At 47.0% G+C, this 12,388-nt stretch overlaps 1 protein-coding gene across 1 annotated transcript; it reads right to left on the minus strand.

The window, feature by feature from the left end:
• On the minus strand, nt 1–9,683 carry pcca (propionyl-CoA carboxylase subunit alpha). Its single transcript, XM_068568624.1, has 23 exons — nt 9,576–9,683; nt 8,199–8,276; nt 7,966–8,013; nt 7,778–7,846; nt 7,544–7,657; nt 7,118–7,171; nt 6,726–6,857; nt 6,231–6,267; nt 5,697–5,775; nt 5,420–5,522; nt 5,246–5,340; nt 4,993–5,143; nt 4,674–4,817; nt 3,705–3,779; nt 3,473–3,541; nt 3,284–3,359; nt 2,959–3,172; nt 2,694–2,796; nt 2,351–2,449; nt 2,077–2,130; nt 1,448–1,588; nt 820–897; nt 1–720 (listed from the first exon to the last, which is right to left on the minus strand). The coding sequence occupies exons 1-23, from the start codon at nt 9,627–9,629 to the stop codon at nt 652–654; spliced, it is 2,136 nt and encodes a 711-aa protein (XP_068424725.1). The 5' UTR covers nt 9,630–9,683; the 3' UTR covers nt 1–651.
• Between the last annotated feature and the right edge of the window lie 2,705 nt (nt 9,684–12,388).

Below are 12,388 nucleotides of genomic sequence, written 5' to 3' on the forward strand. Positions count from 1 at the left end.
TGAGTTTCTTCACTTATTTATTTAGTGGTTTCACTTTATTTGTGAGAACTGGAGCTCAATCGAGTCTCAGAGTCCTGTCATTTACTCCCACCAGCATGACGGCCATCAGAGACGCACTTTGAGGAGCGTTGTCTCTGAAGGAGCCAGACTGACGTTCAAGAAGAAGAAGCACTTTGTTGGGTGGAGTGATTTTCTCAAAAGTCAGTTTAACTAAATTACATTTACAGACATTTCTCCTGACCTTACTGTGCACATGGTTCTGCTCCAAGAGGCTTCTGCCTCCACTCAATACAACGGAGGTGAATGGAACTTTGTAAAAATAAAATAAAAGTCACCAGCAGCCTTTAAACAAAAGCTCCATATTCAGAGTATTGAAGTGGCAGCAAACTGTTCCCACAGGAACCAGGAACCAAAACAACCTGCAAGGAAAATAATATGATATATATAATGAACTAAAAAGGTACCAAAACTAACAATCAGGTTGAGGAAAGATTTACAAGAGCTGATCGTCAACATGTGGAGACGCTGGCGGAGCTCGGCTCAGCTCTGATCCGCGTGTTCGAGTCCGGTCTGTTGGAGCGTTTCCCTGCACGGACGCAGAGGCTCGTCCAGATGCCGATGATGTCACACACCAAACCAAAAGCTTGTGTTTTATTCCAGCTCCACCAGCAGGTCTCCCTCTCCCACGGTCTCCCCCGGCTTACAGTGGACGCTCTTGACCTGCAGGGCAGGAGGACACACATTTAAAAAATGAAAAATGAAATTCAAAAAGGGCCACAACGTCGTCTCAGGGTGACGGACGCGTCTCGCATCGTTTACCTTCGCTTGCCTGGCAGCAGTCAAACTGTTCTGCATCTTCATGGCTTCTATCACGCAGATCTCCTGCCCCTCTGAAACCTACACACACACACACACACACACACACACACACACAGAGACAGACACACACACATTAGCTTAGTAGCAGTCGGGTCCATCCTTTCATGTTGGAAACATATCTGAACACATGGGTGCGTGGTGCCGGTTGAGGCTTTAGAGATGAGACAGTTCTGTGCAGAATGGATCGCCGCGTGCAATGCATGCTGGGTAGAATTGTGTCCGACGACGACTTCGCCCCGATTCGCTCTGGTGCCACACACACACGTGGTCAGCGATAATCTCACGAGAGCGAGCCAGCAGCAGCAGCAGCAGCTCTCCATCGACTTGTGGGCCCAGTGCATGATGGGAAACGCCACGTCAGAGAGCTGATTGGCTCTCAGATCCGACAGCAAACACCACGTGTTGTAGAAAACCCTTATCTTATGTGTCGTCCTAATACTTAACGCTGGATTGTTGACTATGAGTCTGGAAAGACGTCAAAGGTCCAGGGGAGGAAGTGACCATATATGGTCACTTGACCGATGAAGAGTTCATCGTGTGTGCAGGTGGAGGTGAGCGTGGACGTTACCGTGTCTCCGGGCTTCACGGACACGGCCACCACGGCGCCGGGCATGGGCGAGCGCAGCAGGCTGCTGGTGTCTTCTGGGATCTTCTCGGGCATGAAGGAGTTGAGCTGTGCAGCGAGTCCGGACAGGACGCGCACCTTAAACTGCAGGAAGCAGACGCAGCGTCACAAACACAGGACGCAGCCGAGTCAAGCGAGGTCCCCGAGTGTTGGTGACGGCATCAATCATACATTTAGGAACTCAGTTCTTACATATAATTACAACCATGGACCTCTTGGAGCGTTTAAACACGTGAATTAATTCATTCATGAGGTTTTCTTCCATTGTGAATCAATAAAACTTACTAAATACTGCAAGCAGTACACATGTATTCATCTCCTGTGTACTGTAAATATCATAAAACACTGGAAATGTTTCATTAAAACAACTTCCATAATAATAAATAATGATGCATTTCATGTATATTCTGCTTTTCTTGGTACTCAAAGTCACTTCACGCACATTTATAAAATCCTAAAAGTCAATGAAACACGTGGAATAAACTAATAGAAACAGTAAGAGCAGACTGATCATGTGACTTGATGGAAGTAGAGATGATGATGTCGTTACAGGTGGAGACCTGCTCGCTTACCGCCGTGCCCAAATACTGCAGGACGAGCCGGCCGGAAGCCTCTCTGGACAAACACTGAAGAAGAAACACACAACGTCACCGTGTGTGTGTGTGTGTGTGTGTGTGTGTGTGTGTGCTACCTGCAGCACACTGTGTGTGTGTGTGTGTGTGTGTGTGTGAGTGTGTGCGTTACCTGCAGAACCTTGTGTGCGTGTGTGTGCGTGCGTGCGTGCGTGTGTGTTACATGCAGCACCCTGTGTGTGTGTGTGTGTGTGTGTGTGTGTGTGTGTGTTACCTGCAGCACCCTGTGTGTGTCGTTGATGGTGAGTGGCAGCAGCGGGGAGGCCAGGTTCCACTCTCCCTCCACCTCCACCTTCTCTCCATCCACCTCCACCTGCAGACACAGAGTCATGTTTAATGTAGCGATGCACCGAGAACAAAGACACAATGTGCAACACGAGTATCAAATGTTTGTGTAGCTGTTATATCTCTGACGTGTGTGTGTGTGTGTGTGTGTGTGTGTGTGTGTGTGTGTGTGTGTGTGTGTGTGTGCTACCTGCAGCACACTGTGTGTGTGTGTGTGTGTGTGTGGCAGTAAAAACATCTGGACTCTCCTCACGTGTTCATCAAACACTCACAGTGAAACCGCTTCCTGACTTGGTGACCTGCACAGGATGCCGTCCGTCCTCCAGCTCCACACACAGCTCCCAGTGGTCACAGTGCACAGGAGCGGACGCCACTCTGCAACACACACACACACACGCAGACGCAGACGCACACACACACCAGAGCTTATTCTTCTGTCGTAGCATCCATGTAAACGACACCGCACACGTGGCTCCTGGTGCTCAGTGCGTTCCCGTCATGTCTCAAGCACGTCCTGTGTACTGTTGACTCGCTCACCTCAGGTTACCCAGAACCCTCTGCGAGCGGAGCTGAGCCGCGACGTGGAGCGCGGCGGCGGCGGCCAGCAGCTCCCGGCGCCGGTCCGGCTGCAGCCGGTGGCCCTTGAAGCCGTCGGGGTAAACCTCCGGCAGGAAGTTGGTGCTGATGTCGCCGGAGATGAAGCGCGGGTGCGTGATGATCTCCCGCAGGAGGGAGATGTTGTGGGTCACGCCTGGAGAGAAGGCCGAAAAACTTAAACAAATAAGTGGATGTCCAATTTTTTTTTTTTTAAATGGCAATGAGCGCCTTGAGCGGACTTTTATTGTGAAAATCTGTGGCGCACCTCTGATGACGTAGCTGTCCAGAGCGTCCTCCATCCTGGAGAGAGCTTCGGCTCGCGTGGCGCCGTAGGTAACGAGCTGCAGAGAGAACCATCACACAGGAAATGATGTCACCCGTCTGTGGAGTCATGTGACCTTCTTTCTTACTAAAACAACAAAACGCATCGTTTCACATTCAATGCGTCGCTGACCTTAGAGATCATGGGGTCGTAGTAGATGCTGATGTCACTTCCCTCCTGGATCCCACTGTCCACACGGACCTGATGAGGAGAGTGAGGAGAATATCATTTGACAAATAAATAAATAAACTGCAGCGTGCGAGAGGCTGCAGAGCTTCTGTCTGCTGCGGCTCTACTTTGTTGTGTAGCTGGTTGTGGTCCGTTACACACACACACGTCTCTGACCCGCGTCTCACACACTCACGTTGCTGAGGCTGAGTGGCTCTTGGTATCGAGACAGACGTCCGATGGAGGGAAGACCGAAAGACTTGTAAGGATCCTAACGGAGAAAAAAACACGATTTACAATCAGTGAAGCGTCAGGTTTCACTCCCAGCAGCAGATTTATAACGTTTAGATCAATAAAACAGGACTTCAGAATTAGTGGTCATCATTAACTCATCATCATTTTATAATAAAGCAAACAAGAACCACTTCGAGTAGCTTATAAGATAATGCATTCATACAACCTGAGATAGTCTGGAGACAGTAGTGTTGCATGCTGGGTGTGTGATTGTGTGTGTGTGTGTGTGTCGGGGTGTTGAAGGTGCTTAACAAAACAATAAGATAAGTAACAAAACCTACACTAACTCTGTGGCCCAGGTGCATAATAGTAACATGGGAATAAAGGGAAACAAAAAAAACTAAGGCCTGTTTTATTTTGAAAAATGACCAGATACATCCGTCTGTGCGTCTGAGCCTTTACTCTTGAAACATAACAGAACCTAAACTATACTCCTTTAAAGGATTTACATGTTGGTGCCGTGATGTTGAATCGCTCTAAAAACGTCTTCGTCTGCGAGCGAGAGACGCCACGTCCCCTTGGTATCAGGCCGCACAGAAAAAATGGAAAAAAAAAAAAAGGCCGGTTTTATTTTGAAAAATGACCGGATACATCCGTCTGTGCGTCTGAGCCTCTCACTCTTGAGACATGTGAAGAGGCTACGTGAGAACGTTGCACCAAAAATGAAACTTAAATGCATAAAAGTCCTTTCAAAATAAAATCACAGGACTTAAAAATAATAATAATAATACATTTTAATTGTTTTAACCAAGCAAAGGCCCATTAAAAACGGGTCCGTGACCCATCAGTTGAAAACCGCTGAATCAGCGGCCTCTGCTCCCGTCACATGAATGGCTGTGAAATTGTCACCGTGGTCACGGGCTGCACGGACCTCGGCGTACACGCGGCTCTCGATGGCCCAGCCGTTGATCGGGATGTCTTCCTGTTTGTGCTGCAGCTGGTAACCCTTGGCAACCCTGATCATCTGCTCCACCAGGTCCAGGCCGGTGATGCACTCTGTGATGGGATGCTCCACCTGCGGTGGACAGGTAAACACGGGCCAGACGGTGACTAGAAGCACGCGCTGTTGAGCGTTAAGGTCGCGGTGCTGCTCGTCACACACACACACGCACACACGCACACACACACACACACACACACACGCACACACGCACACACGCACACACACACACACGCACACACACACACACCTGCAGCCGCGTGTTCATCTCCAGGAAGAAGAAGTTCTTGTTGGAATCCACCAGGAACTCCACGGTGCCGGCCGAGGAGTACTGCACGGCCCGGGCCAGCAGCACCGCCTGCTCGCCCATCGCCCGGCGCGTGGCCGGGTCCAGGAAGGTGCTGGAGGGGAGAGACGCGACCAAAGACACTCGTACTCACTCGGAGGGCGGGGGGGTGGGGGGTGGGCAAAGTGGGATGGAGCCCAAAAGAGCCAACACTCACCTGGGAGCTTCTTCCACCACCTTCTGGTTCCTCCTCTGGATGGAGCACTCCCTCTCATTCAACCACAGAGCGTTCCCGTGTTTGTCGGCCAGAACCTACGACGCAAACGGCAGCGGGGTTTTGTACGATCAGACGTGTGTGTGTGTGTGTGTGTGCGTGTGTGTGTGTGTGTACCTGTATCTCAATGTGTCGGGGGTTGTCGATGAACTTCTCGATGAGCAGCCGGTCGTCTCCAAAGCTGGACGCCGCCTCCTGGGACGAGAACCGGAAGCCTTCTCTGTAACGGGACACACACACACACACAGACACACACACAGACACACACACACACACACACACACACACACACAGAAGTAGATTAACTCCTCGTCTTGGTCCAGCGGTGACGTCCCATCATCTGTTATAAAAGAGCTTCAGGAGTGCAGACGGACAGAAGCAGAGGACACTGAACCTCGTCTCCTCATCGTTCCAAGCGATCCTCATTCCTTTGCCGCCTCCTCCTGCAGACGCTTTGATCATCACTGGATATCCTACAGCGACACACACAGAGGAAGCTCAGGTTACAATGACAAGCGCTGTGGAGGAGGAGGAAGAGGAAGAGGAAGAGGAGCTGAGAGACGACCTGCTCCACCAGGACATTACAGGTAGTTTGTGGATGTCTGAATGAAGATAAAAAACAAGCTTTTGACCTTGACCTTGACCCTTCAAAGGTCTAACTTGTAGTAAAGTAGAAAAGCTTCAGACAGGAGCGGAGCAGAACTCTGCAGGAGCTGAACGCTGAGCTGGATGTTCATTTGTGGCTCATTCATATTGTTTTATGTTCACAGAAGACGCAATAACACCACGGAAAATAAAGCAAATGTTTTCTGTCCACTCTGCTACTAAAAAAACAAGATGGAGAAAATAGTTCAAGAACAAATCTTCACATTCACAAATCGTCACACACACACACACACACACACACACACACACAGTGATGACTTACCGATGTCCCGTGAGATCTTCACAGCTTCCTCAGCGGTCTGACACACAGAGAGAGTTCATGGTTACTGATGATGAACCATCACTGACTCAACTTTAATATTCATAACACAATAATAACACAATGGATCCGTCAGGAACATTTGTGTTGGTTCCTCCTGAAGTCGTTTCATGAGGTGTGAGTGTTTCATGCAAGAGGTCCATGAAGGGATGAATCCTCTTCTGCACGAGTGAGTGTGTGAGTGTGCGCGCGCCGTGTGTGTGTGTGCATGCGTGTGGGTGTGTGTCTGTGCGTGCATGTGCACGTGTGTGTGTGTATGCATGAGTGCGTGCGTGCATATGGGTGAGTGTGCGTGCACGTGTGTGCGCGTGAGTGTGTGTGTGCATGCTCGTGTGCTTGTGTGTGTACTTGTTCACGTGTGTGTGTGTGCATGTACTTGTTGGTGTGTGTGTGTGTGTACTTGTGTGTGTGTACTTGTACTTGTGTGTGTGTGTGTACCTTCACGACTCCGTCGTATCCTGGGATGGTGTTGACCGTGGCCGCCTTGGCGATCAGCTTGCTCTCGATCTTGTCCCCCATGGCCTGGATGGCGTGTGTGTCTGGACCGATGAAGGCCACGCCCTCCGCCGCCTAGCAACAAAACAACAACCCTGAAGGTCAGACGTGGTGACCTTCAGGGGCTCAGAGCTGGAGCGCACTAAGAAGTCATAAAAGTATTGGAGCGTTCATGTTCACTTCCATCAGCAGCAAATGCATTTCTATATGAAAAAAAGCTTCCATCACTTCCCACTGAAGCGTTCGTTTGACCGTAAAGTGTGTGTTAAAATAAGTATGTGTGTGTAACACTGTGTAACACTATGTAACACTGTGTAACATTGTGTAACACTCACCAGCCGCTTCGCAAACTCTTTGTTTTCAGAGAGAAATCCGTAGCCAGGATGAACCTTTGTAGAGAGAAAACAAGACTTTATTTCATTTGTTTCAAAGGCTTTTAAACACAGAGCTACAGCTTCATGGGTTAGTGTGTGTGTGTGTGTGTGTGTGTGTGTGTGTGTGTGTGTGTGTGTGTGTGTGTATATATATATATATATATATATATATATATTATAGGCGCTTTGTAGACATTAAAAAAGGGAGAGCATCTCACCAGGTGGCAGAGAGATACCCGTGTGTACACACACACCTCTCTGTCATCGCATGTGTATCAAGCACGCAACATGTACATCAAGTTCACAACATGCACATCAAGTACACAACATGTACGCGTGCCGCCTCCACCCTCACATGAAGCAAGGAGACTGGTGTGAAAAGCTTACAGCCTGCGCTCCGGTCGCTCTGACGGCCTCCATGATGGCGTCCATGTTTAAGTAGCTCTTACTGGTGGGGGCGGGGCCGACGCACACCGCTTCGTCGGCCATCTTGACATGAACCTAGACACACACACACACACACACACACACACACACACACACACACACACACAGAGGAGTTGAAGTCTGATGCCTGCTTCGCAGTTAAACGTGAGATGAAGACACGTTTTCACGACTCACAGCGCTTGCGTCGACGTCACTGTGAACAGCGACGGTCTGGATGCCCATCTTCTGACAGGTCTTCATCACCTGAGGGGGGAAAAAACACGCAACATGAACACTTTACTCGAGGGTTATTGTCCACTGATCTACATCAGAAGATCAGAATACAATCTGAGGAGAAACAGGGTTTCATATGTGAGTCTCACCCTGCAGGCGATCTCTCCTCTGTTGGCGATGAGGATCTTATCAAACGTCTGTGGAGGGAATCAGAGGAAGGGTTGTTGAATGAGGGACGTCGCTCATGGCAGACACTTCCTTTACCGTCTCACTCCTGAGCAAGGCACACCCTTTCACAGTGTCTACCCTCATCTCTCCTCAGCGTCACCAGCCGCTTGTTGAATACATCACCGCTTGATGTCAAACAGGGAGAAGTTGTTACCTTTTCATCGGGACTGCAGGCGGTGGAGTATTGAGAATAACCGTGCGCTGCACAGCAACTGGTCCGCAATGATGCATACTGGGAAAACAGAGAGATACACTGTGTAAGGGTACGATAGCATTTCATTTAACTCATTGAGGAACTCGTTTGATCAATTCCTTAAATTATTTGTGTCTATGTCAAAGTAAAATATGGTGCGACTTGTATTTCCAGCAGGTTCAGGCTGGTCAAAGGTGCAATAACATGATGCAAAAAACATATTCTGCAAGCTGCTCCAAGTGGAGTGAAGACATGCAGCGTGTTTACATGTAATGCTGCATTACGATGCATTATTCAAGCTTCACTGGTAAAAGTTATTTGCGAGCTTAACTCGGCACACAAAGGCCTTCAAGTACTTTAACAGTTCAACTCATTTCTGTGCAATATTTAAAGTTATGAAATGACACAGAGAGCAACAGGTACTGTGAATATTTGATAGGATCCTTCTCAAACACTTCATATGTCTGAGACTCCAGATTGTCCATGAGGGGCCGCAGGGGAGACTGCAGGTAATCCTTCTTCTGAGGCTGACAGTTATGCAATAGAGCTCAATGGAGTGATAAAACGAGTGAAAGTAACAGTGAGGGAGGCTTGTGATGCACAAGCCCTCAGGAAGAAACTCACATTGAGGCTGTAGTGACGTTTTTTTATACAGAACAGGTCGTTTTTAAACCTTCATTCACTTACACTGCAGAAAAAACAACACAAACATGCCCCCACAGGCTCTCCAATCAACAACCCCAACCAGTTTGCGTTACTTTTGGTGCTAACTTGTTTTATATATAAGACAAGCGCCCGGTGGGGCGGGGCCCCTCGCGGGCCGTGACCTCAAGAGGACCCGGCCGAGAGACGCTTTGCAGCCGCAGTCTGGACGCAACTGACGCGGAGGACAAAAGAGACGCGTCACTGTTTACTTCCATGACACCATGTGTACACACACACACACACACACACACACACACACACACACACACACACACACACACACACACACACACACACACACACACACACACACACACACTCGTCTGGAGCGCGAGACACCGTCAAAGTCACACCTGGTTTAAAGTCACGCCCCCTTTTCGGACTAAACCAACGACTAGTACTTTTATTTAACTTTGAGTTTAGCTTCAGGAAACGGACTCCAACAACTTCAGCGACGTGGCTCTACTTCTGTTTGCCCTCATCTGGAGAAGTTAAATGTTATCGTTGTTACGTCCGCGCTCCCGCGTGCTTGACAGTCGCGCGCTCGACAGTCGCGCGCTCGATTGTCGACACCTGGCTGTCGGTGTGTGTCAACGAGCTCGCGCGGTGCGCGGTCCCTTCTGAGCAGCTCACCTTTCCGGCTATCAGCAGTCTGTTCAGTGATGGAGAGAGCCTGTGCGCCGCCATGTTGCCGAACTGTGACAGTCAACGACGTCGCCGACGTGATGACGTAGAGTGAAGCGCCCTGAGTGGTGGAGCGGGAGGCGGCGACGCCGCGCAACGGTTTTTTTTCAATCTCAACTTTATTGAAAAGCTTTTTGTGTCACACACAAAAAAAAGTTTGTTTAAAATTAGAAGACACGACGGTCACAAGTGTTTCTTTATCTGGAAACACGTGACCTGTAGTCTAATGAGGGTCACTGCGCTACTGCTGTGTGTTATCATGGTGGCACTATGTGTGTGTGTGTGTGTGTGTGTGTGTGTGTGTGTGTGTGTGTGTGTGTGTATATATATATATATATATTAATACCTAATATGCGCAATATCCAGTACGTTTAAGTACACTCACGTACTTTTATACACATTTTTATTTCATCTGTATATTTAATTTTAATATTTAGTCTTCTGACTGTTTAATTTTGCATTTTGTTTTATTACCCTTCTCCGGTTTATTTATATTACTTGATTTTTTAAATCTATATTTACTTGTGAGCTATGCTGCTGTAATCCTTTAATTTCCCCACTGATGGACTAATAAAGGATTATCTTATTTTATGGGTGGGCAAATATATTTATATGTTCCATAAGTCCATTTTATTCAGGATTCAAGGATTATTTATTGTCTGCATGCGACACAGGGATGCATAGAGGTGCAGATGTTGACCGTTTGTAACACAATAAACACACATGACAAACAGAAGAGTGACAGTGGTGCGTTCATGCAGTGCGTTTGTTGAATTAGCATCGTAAGGAATATAAACTGCAGCAATGAAACTATTCTGTGGGCGGATAATGTGGCCGATATCTTCACGTTAAAGACTCAACAAGAGGAAAACATTGTGCACGGCCATCGCTTGCTCCGCCTAAAGTCTTGTTTCATCCATCCTATGTTTCTGTGGTCGGACAGCCAGGAGCATGCTGGGTAACTCAGATAACTCAGTGTCCTAGCTGAGTCCTATCTTTCCTTCCATCTTGGGCTCTCCCCTCCTGCAGCAGTTTCAGTGGCATTTGGTCCGGCAGGTGTGGCAGGTGTGGCAGGTGTGGCAGGTGTGGCAGGTCGGACGGCTCGCTTCCTTTTCAGATGTTGATGTATGCATTCTGTCGCATGCCGGGACTGATAAACACGACACAAACAGAACAAATAAAGACCAAAGTGTTGCTAAAATCATGGGAGCTACCGGCCGCAGCAGGTGCATAATAACATACGTTATAACACTGTTATAACAACAATGCAACATATTTTGCATCTGCCGCTACTTATCTAGTTTAAACCCCTGATTGTGTCAGTTTTATGGTTCTATGTTGCATTTAAATAACGTGATAAATCCATTGGGATCATGCAATTTCTTGCAGGAAATGTCACATTAGTTAGCCCAACTTAAATAAATGTGTTGTTGGGAATACACACAAAGTATGTTTCACTTGAACTAATTTAGTTGTTTGAAATAGTAATTTTAAGTAGGCTGTAGTAGTCAAAAGTACATGTTGAGTAAAGTTTTAAGTACTCCTTACTCATTATTGTTAGTTACTTAAACTCAAGTGTAAGTATACTACACTGAATAAACATGTGAGTACAACATACAACACAATCAGCTTTACTTGCCTGTAACGAGTTCCTTTACTTGAGTTTTTCAAGGCAATCGGTTTGCGAGCTTTTTTTAAGTAAGGTTAACTAATCGGATTTTACAGTGTTGTAAAGCCAAGAGTACATATGAGTAAAGTTATAAGTACTCTTTTCACGTTTATTTTAGGTACTTAAACTCAAGAGTAAGTGTATTAGATTAAAAACGAGCCAAAAATATGAACAAATGGTACAATTCTAGTTTTTTTCTCACTAAACCAGGCAAAAATTATTGTTATCTGCAAAAAATGAATCCTGGTAGCCATGCTGGCCATGTTTAAGAAGCTGCTGAACAAAATACTAATCATAAGTTCTTAAGATTTAAATGGTTTATTTAACAAATTACATTTTCATGTGCATGAGAAAAACAATTCAATGAAAAGTTCATTATAGTCGTTTTTTGTATTGCTCTTGCTCTGCATGTGTCTCATGCTGTAAACCGGTGTTTATAGGAACCTATCAGAAACCTCCAACCAGTAATGTGGGCTACAGTTTCAAGAATAATTAATAACTTAAAAATGAACCTTCTCGTCCCTGAGACACTGTCGGACTTGTGTCTCGTGTCTTTTCTTGTTTCCACAGATGGACGTGGGTCATCACCGTCTCACACACATTGGAAATGCAGATTGAAGATTCCTCCTAATCGGAAAATGAGTGTTTTATGAAACTTTAACCGCAGCCTACTCATCCGCTTCTTCCCTGACGCCCATTCATAAATCAACCCGTCGCACCGGCTACAGATTCATTTAGTTGGCCTGAATTACACTACCGTTCAAAAGCTTTGGGTCAACCAGACACGTGTTGAGGTTCTCCTGACGTTCCCTCATGAACATCCTTCACTTCTAAGAAGCAGAACAGACTGGAGAGTTTCACATGAAAGTTCTCTCTTTCTGGACATTTTGAGAGTTTAATGAACCCACAAATGTGAAGCTCCAGATCCTCAACCAGCTCAAAGGAAGAACAGTTTCATAGCTTCTCTCTCCAGCAGAGCTGTTTCCAGCTGAGTGACATCACTGCACAAGGGGTTTCAATGGATTTTAAAGGTTTTATTGGGGGGTTTCAATGGGTTTTACAGGGTTTTAAAGTTGTTTTTTAGGGTTTTCAA

Source organism: Clinocottus analis, unplaced genomic scaffold (genome assembly GCF_023055335.1).
Source record: "Clinocottus analis isolate CAN_PGR_092001 unplaced genomic scaffold, fCliAna1.0.p SCAF_8, whole genome shotgun sequence".
NCBI lineage: Eukaryota > Metazoa > Chordata > Actinopteri > Perciformes > Cottidae > Clinocottus > Clinocottus analis.